This window comes from Sminthopsis crassicaudata, chromosome 4 (genome assembly GCF_048593235.1).
Source record: "Sminthopsis crassicaudata isolate SCR6 chromosome 4, ASM4859323v1, whole genome shotgun sequence".
Classification (NCBI taxonomy): Eukaryota; Metazoa; Chordata; class Mammalia; order Dasyuromorphia; family Dasyuridae; genus Sminthopsis; species Sminthopsis crassicaudata.
In genome coordinates this window covers 380508439-380526112 of record NC_133620.1, presented here as the reverse complement: position 1 = coordinate 380526112, position 17674 = coordinate 380508439, and the positions used below count along the sequence as shown (strand labels likewise).

The following is a 17674-nucleotide window of genomic DNA, read 5'->3' as shown; positions in this document are numbered from 1 at the left end:
TAAAAAGTTCCTTTTTGAGAGCTCCTTGTAATGATGAAATCACAGGTCTGATAAAAAAAAGATAGTAATGAAATTGATTTGTTTTATCTTTTGTGATCTCTTATCTTTTTTTGGTTATGAATTCTTCTCAAACAACTAATCTGAAAGGAACATATTGCTCTCTGATTTTCCTAATAGTTCTCATAAAGTTCTTCCCTCAACAGTTTATATTGTTGGATTTGTCTACTGGACTACTATGTTTTACTGCTTTTGGATCCTGCTAATTTATTTTCTTTTATTGATTTTTAATATTTTTTGGTGAATACCAATTTGCTTTCATATTACTTACATTTTCTATTGTATCTCTCCCTTCCGACTCCACCCAGAAAATCATTCCTTTATTAAAGAATTTAAAAAAAAAAAAAAAAAGTAAAAATTCTCCAAACTAACCAACATATCAAAAAGTCTTATGATAGATATAGTCTTCCATACTCATGGTTCCCCACTTCTGCAAAGAAATATTTCAAGGTATATTCTTATACCTTTTTGGAGAAGCCAGCATTCAGTTTTGATTATTTTCTTGTCAAATCTTCCATATACATTGTTATAGTCATTGTTGTTCTGCTTACCTTTATTCTGCATCAATTTCTGTAAGTTTTTCCATGGTTCTTTGTATTATGTTCATAAGTTCTTACAACATAGTAATATCCCATTGTATTAATCTGCTATAATTTGTGTAGCCATTCTTCAGTTGATGAACCTACTTTGTTTCCAGTTCTTTGTCACCACAAAAAGTGCTGCTGTAAATATTTTGGTATATATGTGATCATATTAAAAATTATTGACCTCCTTGGGATATATATCTATTAGTGTACTCTCTAGATCAAAGAATAGAAATATCTATTAGTGTACTCTCTAGGTTCAAAGAATAGAAATTCAGTCACTTTCTTTGCATATTTCCAAATTGCTTTTCCACACTGCTTGTGTTAATTCATATTCTTAATTTAAAAATAATCTTAATTTAAAAAAATTTGAAAGTTTATTTATTTTTAATGCACATTGCTTTATGAATCATATTGGGGGAAAAAATCAGAATAAAAGGGAAAAATCATAGGAGAGAGAAAAAAAACAGAAAAAAGAAGTGGACATAGGATGTGTTGATTTACATTCAATTTCCATAATTCTTTTTCTGGATGCAGATGGTATTTTCTATCCATATCCATAATATTGGGATTGCCTTGGATGTGCCCATCTTTTCACAGGCCATCCAATGTTGACTCTTCCCATCTTTTATTATCTTTGCCAATTTACTGGATATGAGGTGAAACTTCAATATTGTTTTGACTTGCATTTCTCTTATTATTAGTGATTTAGAACATTCATATGGTTGTTAATAGTTTGTAGTTCCTTTTATGAAACCTGTTTATTTATATTCTGTGACCATTTGTCTATTGGGATGTAGCTTTTGATCTTAAATATTTCTGTAATTTATATATAATGGATCTCAAACCCTTAATCAGACATTAGATATAAAGGCTTTTCCCCCAGCGTGATGTCTTCCTTTTTTCTTAGTTGTATTATTTTGTTCAGACAAAACCCTTTTTAATTTCATAAGTTCAAAATTATCTATTTATCTTTTGTAATTTCTTCTTTTTCTTTGTCTGATTAAGAATTTGCTCCCCATGTTTAGCTACGAAAGATATCTAATCTTCTCTTTTTAAATATTATTATCTTTAATATTCGGGGCATATTCCATTTTAAACTTCTTGTGGAATATGCTTTAAAATATTGGTCTAAACCTAATTTCATTCAGAATACTTTAAAATTGACTTCCGGCCAAGATAGCGGAGAGGACACAATCTCCTTAAACTCCGTCTTTGCTGTCAGAATTTATTTCATAACAAGGCCTCGGAATTAGTGCTTGACTAAAAAAAACCCCACAAATAATTACCAACAGAAGATATCCTCAAACTTTGCCAGAAAAAAGTCTGTTTTTACTTAAGGGTGGGACGGTCAGATCAGGCGCAGACTGAGGTCAGGCAGTGAGAATGTGGCAGGCAGCTCACACTGAGCAGACCAGAGCAGGATGGTGTGTGATCTCAGCCGTTTCTGTAGAAACAACTTCACCAAGTGTGGCTATTTTGCCTTGGCAGCAAGCCAGTAGACCAACAGAGAAGCTGTAAACACAGGGGGTAAAGATCATAACCCTGAAAAGCTAGAGTCTCATGGGACCTGGCCACACATACCCAGAGTGACTCAGAATGCTCTCAGAATCTCAGAGCGCAGATGCAGTGCATACATTGCTGTCCTGCTAGTGCCTCACTGCTGCCCCTTTCCTATAGAGGAATCTCAGTAATACCATCTACCCCCCCCCAAAAAAAACAGACTTCATTTCTTTGTTGTTGTTGTTGTTGTTGTTAGTTTGTTTTCTTTGATACTTCTTTGACAAAATGAGCAAAAAATTAAAACTATTGATAGCTTCTATACTGATAGAGAGCAGACTTTAAACTCTGAGGAGACTAAAAACAGACTGCCTCCAGATGAATTCCCCGAAGGGGATATGATCTGGTCCTCAACACACAAGACTCTTATAGAAGAAATTAAGAAAGCTAGAAGAAAAATGGGAAAAGGAAAGGGAAGCTTGGCAAGAGAATCTGTATAAGTCATCCCACTCATTTAAAGATAGAGTGGACAAAGAAATCAAATCCTTGAAAAACAGAAATAGTGAATTGGAAAAAGAAAATAGCTCTCTAAAAAATAAAATTGGTGAAATGGAAAAAAATTCCATAGAACAAAACAACTCACTTAAAAACTCAATTGGACAATTAGAAAAAGATATTAAAAAAAAAAAGTGAGTGAAGAAAATAATTCATTAAAAATCAGAATTGAACAAATGGAATTGAATGACTTGAAGAGACACCAAGAATCACCTTAGAGTTCCTCCCTCTATCTTAACATTTTTCCTCACAATTTCTGTATTCCCTTCCGCTTAGCTTACTCCTTCCCTTTTCACTTTTCCCCTCCCACTTTTCAATGAGGTAGAAGAGATTAAGGTAAAAGATTAAGAGAGCTGTAAGAAGAAATAGACAGCAAAACTATAATAGTGGGAGATCTCAACCTTGCACTATCAGAATTAGATAAATCAAACCACTAAATAAGAAAGAAGTCAAAGAGGTAAATAGAATACTAGAAAAGTTAGATATGATAGATCTTTGGAGAAAACTAAATGGAGACAGAAAGGAGTATACTTTCTTCTCAACAATTCCTGGAATCTATACAAAAATTGACTATATATTAGGACATAAAAAACTCAAATTCAAATGCAACAAGGCAGAAATAGTAAATGCATCCTTTTCAGACCATGATGCAATGAAAATTACATTCAATAAAAAGCCAGGGGAAAATAGATTTTAAAAAAAATTGGAAACTAAATAATCTCATAGTAAAGAATGATTGGGTGAAACAGCAAATTATAATTAATAACTTCAGCCAAGAAAATGACACTAATGAAACATCATACTAAAATGTGTGGGATGCAGCCAAAGCGATAATAAGGAGAGATTTTATATCTCTAGAGACCTACTTGCATAAAATAGAGAAAGAGAAGATCAATGAATTGGGCTTGCAACTAAAAATGCTAGAAAAGGAACAAATTAAAAACCCTCAGTCAAACACTAAACTTGAAATTCTAAAAATAAAAGGAGAGATTAATACAATTGAAAGTAAAAAAAAATGTTGAATTAATTAATAAAAGAGTTGGTTCTATGAAAAAACTGACAAAATAGATAAACCATTAGTAAATATGATTAAAAAAAGGAAAGAGGAAAATCAAATTGTTAGTTTTAAAAATGAAAAGGGAGAACTCACCACCAATGAAGAGGAAATTAGAGCAATAATTAGGAGTTACTTTGCCCAGCTTTATTCGATAACTTAAATGAAATGGAAGAATACCTTCAAAAATATAGCTTACGCAGATTAACAGAGGAAGAAGTAAATTGGTTAAACAGTCCCATCTTAGAAAAAGAAATAGACCAAGCTATTAATCAACTCCCTAAGAAAGAATCCCCAGCACCAGATGGATTTACATGTGAATTCTACCAAACATTTAAAGAACAATTAACTCCAATGCTCTGTAAACTATTTGAAAAAATAGGGATTGAAGGAGTTCTACCAAATTCCTTTTATGACACAGACATGATACTGATACCTAAACCAGGTAGGTTGAAAACAGAGAAAAAAAATTATAGACCAATCTCCCTAATGAATATTGATGCTAAAACCTTAAATAAAATATTAGCAAAAAGATTACAGAAAATCATCCCCAGGGTACTACACTATGACCAACTAGGATTTATACCAGGAAAATGAATGGATGCCCATCAATTGGAGAATGGTTGGGTAAATTGTGGTATATGAATGTTATGGAATATTATTGTTCTGTAAGAAATGACCAACTGGAGGAATACAGAGAGGCTTGGAGAGACTTACATGAACTGATGCTGAGTAAAATGAGCAGAACCAGGAGATCATTATACACTTCAGCAATGATACTGTATGAGGATATATTCTGATGGAAGTGGATATCTTCAACATAGAGAAGAGCTAATCCAATTCTAATTGATCAATAATGGACAGAATCAGCTACACCCAGAGAAGGAACACTAGGAAATGAGTGTGAACTGTTTGCTTTTTTGTTTTTCTTCCCAGGTTATTTTTACCTTCTGAATCCAATTCTTCCTGTGCAACAAGAGAACTGTTCAGTTCTGCACACATACATTGTAACACACACATACACTATAACATATTTAACATGTATAAGACTGCCTGCCATCTAGGGGAGGGGAAAGGGAAAAGTCGGAACATAAGTGAGTGCAAGGGATAATGTAAAAAAATTACCCATGCATATGTACTGTCAAAAAAGTTATAAAATTTTTTAAAAAGAGAATACTTTAAATTTTTCTCAGCAATTCTTTTCACTGGTTTTATTTTATTTAAGTTTTCAAACATTCAATTGCATGGAATTATTATTTTTCTTTCTTCCTTATTTAATATATCCCATTGAGCTGCTTTTCTCTTTAACAGTCTCCAAATGGTTTGATATTTGCTACTTTATAATATAATTTGAAATCTGATTGTACTATTTCCCCTCTTACCTTTCTGCGTTATTTCATTTGATAGTCTAGGTTTTTTGTTTCCCCAAGTAAATGTCATTGTTAGGTCTACCTCTATAAATTATCTCTTTGGTAGTTTAATTGATATAGCCTAAATGTATAGATTAACTTTGGTAGTATTTTCATTTTTATATGTTAGAATGGCCAGAGCATGAACACCTTTTAATTTGTCCTCTTTTATTTCTGAAAAATATTTTGGAGTTCTGAATATTCTATTGCAAATCACGGATGATAGCTTTCATTAAAGTATTAATGGTTTATGTAAATCTCTTAAAATTCTAAGACAAAATTGATTCTTTTTTACTTTGTCCTATAATTTCACTATTCTCTCTATTTCCTGGAATCTTTCTCTCTCACACACACATACACGCCTCAATGGGATACGTATGGCAATATATTTGTTATAGTAAGATCTTTAAAAGTTTTGGTTATATTATTTGGTTATATTATGGCACTTACCTACTTAATGACATAAAGAACAATTTATTCACCAATACACAGAAACTGTGTGTTATCCATGTTCCTTGATGTAGTATTATTTTGGAGTTTTATTAATATGACCTTCTTGCAATTTCTTCTTAAGATGGATTCATTTCATTCTTTTTGCTGCTTTTTTTTTTTTTTTTTTTTTTTTGCCTCTAGGGTATTTTGTCAGCTATTAAATTGATCAAATTGCTACTCAAATGTCCTTTAAATGGAGAGAAAATAAGATCTTTCTGGGTAGTCTGCCCTCAGATAATTTCAGCTTTAACTGTAAGTATCTTGTGTTTTGACACATTTATTTAGTTCTTAAGCCAGGGTTCTTAACATGGGAGTCCATCAGGATGGTGGGTTGTTTTTAATATTTTGATATCTGTAATTGTTTTCCTTTGTAAGCCTATGTATTTTATTGTATACGTTTAAAAACATTGTTTTGAGAAGGGACACAGAAAAGGTTAAGAATTCTTTCCTTAAATAATACCTTTATTTTTTGTAATTACTTTTTTCTATGGGTTAAAACAAAAGAGAAAATATATAGTTTATGCCTTTTGGATAATATTTATTCCTTGAAACCATGATATGAAGGAAATTAGCATAAGAGGAAATCCTTACTATGTATGTGCGATGCTGTTATATCCATTTGTTAGGATGTGATGGGTTGAATCCATAGCATTAATGAGTAAAGAGGGCAGGGGAAATAATCTTGGTTTTTATTAGTCAATGATCTGAAAGATAGACATTATAGTATAGGGAGCTATTCTTGGAGTTAGGAAGACTTCTGATAGATTTTAGGTGTAAATCTATGCCTTTGGTCACTTCTTTGTTCCCTAGGTAACTTTCTAAATTTTAAAATCATAGATGAGTTGCTGGTCTGCCATCAGCAGAAGACATTTCCGTATTATGAATTAACGTCAATGAAATCACGGTTCTGGCCAAGAAAAAAAGTAGCCAGAGTAATAAAACTATATGTACCAAAAAATGGAGATGGTTTGTCTTCTGCTGATGTTGCCAAACTCAGGATAACTGAGGAACTCTTGCTACTGGAGAAAAATTTGCTGGAATTAATAGAAGTTGAATCAGTAAAAATTTAGTGTGTAATAAGAAAGTAGATTTATTTAATGGACTTGGATGCTTCAGATGGGGAGTTATTTTCATTCTTATGAAAATGTCATAGTTTGGCATCCTTGAGTACACTTATCCAGCCTGAAGAAATTTATAATGGGTCACAACTTATTTTATAGCAAAATTACTATGGTTTAGTTTGGGAATGAGAAATGTTCCTCTCTTCTAAAGATCCTAAGATTAATAGTTTCAGCCCAATTTTATTGAGCAGTAATAAGAATTACCTCCATTGCCTCCCACTTAAAGTCTTTAATACACAAGAAAGCAGATTATCCCCATCATGAAAAAAAAATACATTATTAAGTACTTCTTCACTTATGGAAGAAGGAAATTTAAAGAATGAGATTAAGAAATTTAATATAGTTTCTTAGACTGGCCTAGTTTTATTCTGTTTAACTTCCATTAGAATATGAACTACTGATGTACTCTTTTAAGTTTACCTGCCTTTGGTAACCTCTGGAGACCTTAGACTCTTCAAGTGGTATAAAGGAATAGTACTAATAGATTTCACAGTAAATTTACAATATGATTTTTTGTTCCTGATGATTTTTGGAAGTTATTTCCAAAACTTAAGTTATCTCACAGATATTGAATTTCCATTTCAACCATAAGAACTGATCTGCCTAGTATTGGGTTGGAAGCAATTAAGCCATGACCTATCAAGCAGTACCTGATCTTTTCAGTATATGACCTGATTTCCAAAGTTACTAATTCACTGTCTCTTACCATCCATTCATCTCTAACAAATGTAAGACGTAAACTTAAACACTGTTATATTTTTTGTTTGTTGAAAATGTAATTTGTGTTTTGTGTGCACTGAAACTAGCTTTCAGGTTTCATGTTTTGAGATATTGACAAACTAACTCTTTTATCAGCAAAGGACTTCTCTCCAAGGAGAATAAACATAGTATATTGATAACAGAGAAGGAAAAATTCATTTTATAGGCCCTAAAAGTTTATTTACTAGTCTCCTCTATTTTTCTTAATTGCCTGTTAGCCTACTCCAATTTGTTATATTGGTTTTCATTTTTCTCTTTACTGTTTGCATTTTTATCTTTGTATTTTGTTTTCTGAAATGGAGTTTTCTTTCTTTCTCTTTGTCTTTTCAGTTTCAAAACAAAGAGGCTTGCCAGGACCAGTCCTTGCTTCTCACTGTTGTTGTGCCTATTTTAGATACAGTGGCTTCTTTGCTTCGTCAAGGAGAAAGCATAATTAAAAACCCGCATCATGTCAGCCTGGCATTCAGTATTCTTTTGGCAGTCCCTTTGGATCACCTGAGACCTCAGGAATACAGTAGCATCTTCCTAGGGATACATGAAGTCCTCTTTTCTATCCTGCAGTGTCACTCAAAGGTAAGAAGGGGATAGGGACCAGGACACTTTATTCAGTGTTATTATTTTAGAGCTACAGTTTTAGAATTGGAAAAGATTAAACTTAGTCACAAAGTACTAGATCCGGGGTTAAAGCTTGTTTCTCCTGACTTCCAGTTCAGTGACATTTCCCATATGCCATACTTTTTTTGGTTATTTAATTGTTCTAGTCATGTCCTACCCTTTTGACCCCTTTTGGACTTTTCTTGGGAATGAAACTTGAGTGGTTTTCCATTTCCTTCTCCAGTGGATCCATTTTGTCAGATAATCAGGGGTTAAATGGCTTGCCTAGTGTCATATAGCTAGGAGGTGTCTGAGGCTGAATTTGAACTCATATCTTTTTGACACCAGGTCTAGTGCTCTATCTACTGAGCCATCAGCTTTTTCTATGCCATACTTATTTAAAATTAATAAGAAACATTAACAAATAATAAAATTATGACAAAGCAAGCTTTTTGACACTTCTAGATAATTACCCCTATTTGTTCTTTTGGGTAATAAAAGGATACTGAAGTAACTGAAGCATCTCTCATATATATATACTCTTTGAATTCTTGGTGTAAGTGTAGAAATAATTGGCCTTGAGTGTTAGCCTTTAGAGTAAGAAATAAATTTGAGAGAACAAGTAGATGTGACTATTACAAATGAAAATGGGTATGTATAAAACATGAGATTGTAATCAGGCCTCTTCCCTTCCATGTTGTTTCAAAAAATCAACTTAAAGTTGAAGAATTGAAGGTGTTGTAGTCTTGAACTCAAGTAGTTTTCAAGTGAATTTGAGTACTTTCTGATTCCAATGCATTGTGCTTGATAACAGTCCTTCAGCAGAAATCTCTTTTGACATCAGAGATGGTATGGGCAAAGCTATAAAAATTGAATAGTTAGGGTGGCAGTGGAAGTAGACAGTGGTTAGTTTAGCTTGAATTTAGACTAAAGTAATATTCTAGTTAGGCAGATAGATAAATTGTGGATAAATAATGAAAAAAAATTAAGTACTTGAAATGTGCAAAGTCAGTCAATCAATGAGCAATCATTAAATGTCTACTATTGCCAGGCAATGAACTGAGTATTAACAATACAAAGAAAGGCAAAAGACAGTCCATAAGAAGACAACATGTAAACAACTATGTACAAACAAGCTATGAATGGGGAAATCATCAACAGAAAGAATGCACTAAAATTAAGAGGCTTTGAGACAAGCTTCCTGTGGAAGGTGGGATTTTAGCTGGAACTTTAAGGAAGCCAGAAGGCATGAATGAGGAGGGAGACCATTTCACACATATGGGATAGGCATTTAAAAAGTCCTAGGCTAAGAGATGAATTATCTTGTTTGAGGAACAGCAAGGAAGTCGGTGTCATTGGAATGAAGTAGAATACTGGGAAGGGGAGATGTATTTTCATTGCACTGGAAAGGTAAAGGAAACGCTAGATTATGGGAAACTTTGAATGCCAAATGGAATTTTATATTTGATTCTGGAAGAATAGGAAGCCACTGGAACTTTTTGAGTAGGAGTGTGTCATGGTTGGATTTTCACTTTAGGAAATTATTTTGCCAGATGAGGAGGATGATTTGGAGTGGTGAGACACTTGAGGCAACAGACCCATTAGCAGGGCTGTTGCAAGAGACCAAATGTGAGGTGATAAGCATCTGTACCAGGATAGCAGCAATAGCTGAGGAGGAAAGGGAACAAATTCAAGAGATGTTGCAAAAGTGAAATCAATAGGCCATAGTCACAGATTGATTATGGAGAGTGAGAGATAGTGAAGAATTGAGAATGATATCTGGGGGAGTAGGAGGCTTGATAGTTACAGGAAATTTTGGAATGGGTTAGAGAGACTAGGGGTAAGATAATGAATTCATGTTGACTTTAAGAAATCTATAAGACATTAAGTTCAAGATGTCTAGAAGGCAGTTGGAAACACAAAACTAGAGTTCAGCCAAGAGATCAGGGCTGGAGAAATAGATTTGGGAATCATCAGAATAGTGATGATAATTAAATCCATGGGAACTGATATTACCAAGAGAAGTAGTGTAGAGGGAGAAAAGAAGAGAAGAAAGCATAAGACAGAAACTCTAAGACATATCTATATTGACCGTATCAGAGAATGCATACAGGTCAAGAAGGCTGAGAATGAATAAATAAGACATTTCCTCCTTTCAGGGAGCTTTAGGTGCAAGTCAAATGGAAAGATTCCATGGACTTTAAGGTGCAGTGGCAGAGTATGTCTTTTGTATGTCATTTAAAATTTTTTTTCTTCCCTCCCTCTATTAACAATTTTGTTTTTCCTTTCCCCCCAGGGGGTGGAGAGTGGGAACAAACCTTGTAATGAATATGCATAGTGAAGCAAGCCAAATTCCCATATGGTCATGCCCAAAACTTCATCTTATTCTACATATTTAGTGTCATTTTCATTGATAGTTTCATATCAGGAAAGGCAAAGGGAATAAGTATTTATTAAGCACCTAAGTATGCCAAGTTAGGATAATTAGATGGGATAGATAGCTAGGCCTGGAAGCAGGAAGATTAGAGTTCAAATGTGGCCTCAGATACTTACTAGATGTGTGACAGTAACTAAGTCATTTTCTTCATCTGTAAAAGGAGCTGAAGAAAATGGCAAATCACTTCAGTCTCTTGGCCAAGAAAATCTCAAAGAAGTCATGAAGAATCAACATGATGAAAAATGGCTAAATAACACATGTGCCAGCATCATGCTGCGTATTGGACAACCCTCATCTTATTTGAGCCTTACAATAATCCCTTTTACTTGAGGAAACTGAGATAGAGAAAGATTAAGCAGCTTGCTCAGGTTCACACAGCCAGGATGCATCTGAGGCCATATCTGAACTTGGGTTTTCCTGACTTCAGGCCCAGGGCACTCTCCATTGTTTTGTCTGGCCATTCATCCATTCCTCACATTCCACTCTTTGACAACGCCACATACTTTGTTGAAGAGAATCTTCTTTTCTAAGTCTTTGGCAGCTGTGGTTGCATCATTTGTAAAAGCAATTACCACATACCTCCAAGGGGATTATTTTTCAGGATGCTGGCTTTGGAGATTGTTCTAAAAGTGGGACCAGTGGTGTGTGGGTGCTCCTATTCCCAGGACCCTTTGCTCATTGAAGACAGCTGGTCATCAGTTGCTGTTGATAACAGAACTTTTTCCATATTGGTTTCTCCCCTTAATAATGTCTGGGATACAGGCTGGAAGCAGGGTTGGTAGTGTAGGGAGCATTGCTCTTCCCCAGGCTCTTGGGTTCAAGGTCTGGACTACTTCAATCAGGGTCCAAGAGTTGGTGGTGGTGATAGTGGTTTGAATTCTTGGCACAGGGCTACTGTGCTGCTTTAGATTACATGTCATTGAATATATATAATTTTTGAACATATTCATTATTGCTGTAGTAAACTGTTGAACATTGTCATCATTCCAGTTCTCTGATTCTCTTGATAAGACATCAAGATGTGATAAAAAGAGCCCTAGACTAGAAGTGATGAGACCCAAGGTTTAGTCTTGGTTTTGTCACTAGCAACTTGTATGACTTTGGGGAGATCATTTTGTTGCTGTGGTTCAGTTTCCTCATTAAAAAAAAAAAAAAAAAAAAAAGCCAAACACTTTTAAATTATACGATCTCTTTATAAAATCCCTTCCAACTCAATAGAGGATAAAAGTTTTTATTCTTGTTTTCCATTAATTAGGATATCCAGTTTTCTAGCCCTACTTGAATGGAAATACTTTTCCTAATATTTTTTTCCTAAATACTTTTAAGATACTACAAAATTCTCTCATTCTCTGATTTCAGATGGGGGCAGTAGTTCTTGATTCTGCATGTAGTATTATACTATTGAGTGGGTATATACTTTTTATTTAAAAGATTTTAAATCAAATATGAGTTAACTTATAGGTTTTCAACTGTTATTTTGCAGGTGATGCTGAAAGCCTTGCCTTCTTTTCTGAACAGTTTTCACAGACTGGTATTTTCAGTTATGCATGAAGGCCGTCAGAAAGACAAAGGTATTTCACATATATAATATTGGGTGTACAGTTTTTTGTATAAAGATATGACTTTTTAAAATTATGTAATGTTAAAGGAGAGCTTCTCAGGTAAGTGCTCATCAAATTTTATTTGGATCTAAAAGTCAGTTCTTGAATTTGGGAACCAAATGAACTTTTCAGCTTTGGGGAATAGATAAATAGCAAAAGGTTTTTTGGGGAAAACAGACAGCATTGTTCTAGTACAAGGCTTCTTAGACTTTTTTCCATTTGTGATCACTTTTCACCTGAGAAATTTTTGTGTGATCACCGGCATACAGGTATATGAAATTGGTATAGAAATCAAACATTTACTGATAATAAATCATAATTTTGTGTCTTCTACATAAGGGCCTTAGATGGAGACTGAAATTAGAACCCTGATGTAAAGGGGATGCATTGAAAGGTTTGAAGGATCTAGTGGGAATGTTCCAAGAGATAGCTGAACCTAATTAGCCAGAAGTACTGTCTGGTCATTGTGAGGATGAAGCCAAAATGCCAGTGGTAGCAAGGTGGTTCTCATTCCCTTCCCTTGCAAAGTCAAGGGGAACAGAGTGTTTATTCCAAGCTGGAGTGTGTTTAGTAGCCCAGAAATCAGAGGATATCTCAGATAGGTTCCTATTGCTGCCTGTACCAAGTGACACTTTTCTATGAATATTTTTTTTCTCTTGAAGATATTATGGTTTAATATATCTAAGTGAGAAAACTGAAGTATGCTTCTGTAATTTCAGGAAAGAAGACACTGAAATACTAAGTGTCATGATAGAATACTTGGATTTTTTGGAGTCCTCTAGTTCCCAGCTTCTTAAACTGTGCTTTGTGACCTCATATGGAGTCTTGTAATTGAATGTGGAGGTTGTAAAATTATGATATATTATCAATAAATATTTGATTTGTATATCTATTTTATATACCTATATACTCAGGGTCATGTAAACATTTCTCGGATGAAAAGGGGTCATGAGTGGAAAAAGTATAAGGTAACTGATAGAAACTGAATTCTCAAAATAAGGTTTTGCATTAAAACTTCACAATTTCATCAGGTCTATTATTAAACTGAGCTTGCATCTGTCATTAAGATTAATTCTTGGTTGAATTCTGACAAATTTATGGGGAGCCTTACTATTGCCCATTTTAGTAGATTTTATTATTTAAGATGTTACTTTAAACAATTAATTGTGCACACAATCAAATCTTGATTATCTTTGCCAATGGAAGAGAGAAGAGGTAGAGATAATCCAAATCACTGTCACCAAATACTTTGGCATTTTTATTCATTCAGCAACTTATTCTCTTCTATGACTGCTCCTCACCCCATTTTAGCTTAGTATTACTCTGTGAAATTTGGGATCTCTATGGGAAATAGGAAACTAATACTAAGGACATCACAGATAATGAAGAGTTAATTGTACAAGCTTTCCTTACAAACAGTTTTCAATTTCTTTGTTATCATGTACTTTATAACATGTTAGATATGGTATTAGACTCTGGTTCTTTGCTCATTGTGCTAAATTTAGTCTCATTATCATGGATTTGCCAATTTAGTTTGATAAATTTTTTGAAATTATTGTATTGAGTAGATGTTTAGTTATATGTATGTTCAAATGTATGGATTTGTCTTATTAAAATGTTACATGCTAGTATTATAGTCATACGTGTACATATTGTTATACTTCAGAAATTAAGGGGGAAATATTAGATAAGTGAATTATTAGACTTGTGACTAAAGGCTGTTATAAATATCCAAATACAACATTGAGAAATTAGATTTTCTACACAGAACTCTAGTCTATAGACTGTATAAAATTAGATTAACTTTAAAAAACATATTAATTTTATATCCTCTGTATACCATACTCTTTCCCCAGCAATTGCCATTAATTTCTCACCTCTTATTTACTCCTTTACTTTATCCTTTCTAACCACTTTTTGTCGTGGTTGGAAAGTCTAGCACTGGTACCTAATTTTCATTTTTAGAAGCATTTGATATTTTGTCATATAGCTTATATATTTCTCTATGTGTCTATGTAGAGTTTTTGGAGTACAATTTAAAAAGATATAGATTATAAATGTGATGACAACAATCCATGGGCAATTGAGTCTTTACCATTGATATGGATTAAAGTTTCTGTTAGCATAGGACTTTTTACTTTTTATTTGATGTAGACTCTTAAAAAGTTTTCATTGGATCCAAAATAAGAATGCAGCTTATACAGGTTGGAATAGAGTTGTCTTACTTGCCTCATGCCATGTATCTATAAATTCATCAATATGAACACTTCTTCAATTAATGCAAACAACAATTGCTTCTTTGCTTTAAAAGATGATCTTCATGAATTTATGTGGCTGCAAAAGATACCACCTAGTGGCCAGTTTTCTGATGAATCTTCAAACTTGGCTAGGCTGCCTTTTGAATGTCAGTTAAACAGTCCTTCCCCAGTCTTAAACTTAACAAGAATTTCTATGATGTTTAGAAAAAAGGAAAAGAATCTTTATGTTTTTTAAAAGAACTTTTATAATAGTTCTCTTTGTTGTGGCAAAAGAAACTGGAAATTGCAGGGATACCCATCCTTTGGAGAATAGCTGAACAAGTTGTTTTATATGATTGTACTATAATAATTGATGAGCTTGATGATCTTAGAAAAACATGGATAGAGTTATACAAAATAATGAAAAATGAAATGATCAGAACCAAGAGAATGCTGTGTACGGTAATACCAGTATTGTTATAATAACAACTTTGAGTGAATAAGTCATTTCAACTGTAATAAAACCTAAACTAACTACAAAGGACATATAAAGGAAGATGTTATCTGTATCTATTGAAAAAGCCAATAGATAGAAATATTTATAGAATGATTTTACTTTCATACACACAAACACACACATATACACACACATACTTTTGTCTAACAGTAGCCAACTCTAGGACAAGGAAGGAAAAAAGAAATTTATGTGATCATTTTATTATATATTTAAAAGGAATAGCAAATTGAAAAGGTAAATTTGCAATTTCAAGAGCAATCATCTATTTTATTATACTGTGCTATAGAAATTCTTGTTTGGTTTCATAAATTAAAATAAAATAAAATAAAACATTATTTTTAAAAAAGCATTTGGCTTGATAAGATCCATCAGAACTTGTGTTCTATTAGCATAACTTTTATAGCCCAATGTCACTTCTATGCAATGATGAGAAAGATTTGCTTATTTAACCTTGAAAACAGTTGTCTTTAAATGCCATTTGTGGACTTGCAATCATATATAAATTTGACTTATTAAAATTTAAAAGTGTGCACCTGTTTAATGAAAACTCCATGTGTTTCTCTCTGTTATATGTGTTTGTGTTTAGCATTTAAAAGGCTCAGGCAATTTGAGCAATGACTGGGTTTGGTAATGGCAAGAAGTGTCCTATAGTCATTTAGATCTTTGTAGGCAGAAAAAGAAATTCAACAGAAACCTGGCACCTGTGTGAGATGTAATGTCATCCCTGGCATTCTTGGTGGAGTATGAAAGAAGTATTTTAAGATTGGAGAACAATGGTAGTTTGTGCATCTCAGGGTTTTGTAAAAAGGGATTCATACATCTGGCAAAGAGTTGGGCTAAGCGACTACTCACTTTTCTTCCAGTACTCTGATTTTAGAAATATGAGCATCTTCTTCACAGAATCTGGTTAGGAGTTAGGCAGATGACTGTCCATGTATATAAAAGAAAACTCTAAAAGAAAGAATTATAAAAATAAAAATAGCAGGGAAAAATAAAGGTGTATTAAAATATCTTATTAATTTAATAATCAACAAACCAGTTTTTTTTTGTTTTTTTTTAAACTGTAATTTCCCAGAGCCAGTTTATGGCTCAGTGGATAGAGCACTGGGCCTTAGTCAGGAAGAATTGAGTTCAGATTTGACCAAAGACACTTTTAACTTTTAGTTGTCTCAGTTTCTTCAGCTGTAAAATAATAATGTGCTATAATTATGTGGGTAGATAATACTTACCTCACAGAGCTATGGTGAAGATCAATAAGGTAATATTTTTTTGGGGGAAAACTTGGCAAATTGTGGGTGCTATATAAATTCTCCTCCTCTTCCCCCATTACTTTACATGTTAACATTTAAAGAAAATATATATATATTATTATTTTTTTTTAATGGAGATTGTACTTTTCCTTAGGAAGCTAGGCCATAGTCTTAAAGATGTAGCCTTCAAAAGTCTTATTCATCTTTCATCACTTTCAAATAAAACCCATATTCATTTGAGCATTTTACCTTTTTTTATTCTTTTTTACCCTTTTATCAGAAAGTGGGCTGGGTAATCAGTCTAACAGTTCAATAATGAGTGTATAAAGTTAGACAAAATGGATTCACTGATATGCAGAACTTAGCCCTAATCGGTTTTGTGATGTTTTAATATTTCTAGGGAATACAGACGATCTGACCATAGTACTGGAATGTGCACGCTTGGTAGAAAGAATGTACAGCCACATAGCAGCAAAGTCTGAAGACTTTACAATGTTTTCTTCTTTCATGGTGGCCCAGTATGTGAATGAACTGCAAAAGGTAAGACCAGATATCCAGTCAGAGATTTCTTCTATGGTCTTCCATTGGATTCATTTGTAGATCACAAGAAGCTGAACCAGAACCTTAATTTGCAAAAGAGCAACACGAATAACTATTATTTATAGAATGCTTTAAGGTTTACAAAGTGCTTACAGCAGTCTTATGAAGTTGGTTGTCATTGCCCTTTGTATCCTATTATCTGTTCACACTTCCATTCCTTCCTTTACTTTTTGCTCATCATCATCATATATAAGAAACATGACAATTTTATTTGAGTTCAAAACTCTGACTCAAGGAGATATCTATATATATTTTACTTTATGATTTATATAGATTGAACATAATAGTAAGAGAGCATATAGTAGCATTAGGTCATCAAGCCTCGGGGATGGTATGATATGAGAGTATGAGAAGGATTAGCAAGTGGGATTAAGTCACAGTCATTGATCTTTGAAAGATCATAGAAAGTGGAAGAGATGTTATAGGATTGGAGAAAGGCAGATATGCCATTAAAAAAAATAAAAGATTAGTATTTCAAACTAAATGCCAGTAAACTTGACTTATAGTCCTGGCAAAATATTAGAATGTACTTTTCAAGTGAAATGATAGATGATAAACATCTAGAAAAGGAAATGGTGATCATAAAGAGTTAATAGAATTTCACCAAGAATAGGCCATTCCAGACTGACTCATTTCCTTTTTGGACACTTTTAGTACATCAGAAATGTTGTGGATTTTTACAGTGCATTTGACACAAGCTGTTCTGCTCTTCTTCTGGTTCAAATGGGAAGATAAAGGTTAGATAGCAGTATAACAAGATGGATTTGAAACTGCAAAATGAATATACTCAAAGAGTAGTTATTAGTGATTTAATGTCAACATGGAAGGAGGTATCTAGTGAAGTTGCAAAGAGATCTGTGTTTGGGCCTGAACTATTTAATATGCTAATCAATAACTTGGATAAAGG

General features: G+C 33.3%; 1 protein-coding gene across 3 annotated transcripts in view; it reads left to right on the top strand.

The window, feature by feature from the left end:
* The window catches only part of URB2 (URB2 ribosome biogenesis homolog), a 49983-nt gene that overhangs the window by 17367 nt on the left and 14942 nt on the right, over positions 1–17674 (top strand). For all 3 annotated transcript variants that reach the window (XM_074262374.1, XM_074262373.1, XM_074262375.1), the window contains exons 6-9: positions 5793–5903; positions 7862–8104; positions 12046–12133; positions 16568–16707. In XM_074262374.1, coding sequence (XP_074118475.1) covers positions 5793–5903; positions 7862–8104; positions 12046–12133; positions 16568–16707 — 582 coding nt within the window. The remainder of the gene's footprint in view (positions 1–5792; positions 5904–7861; positions 8105–12045; positions 12134–16567; positions 16708–17674) is intronic.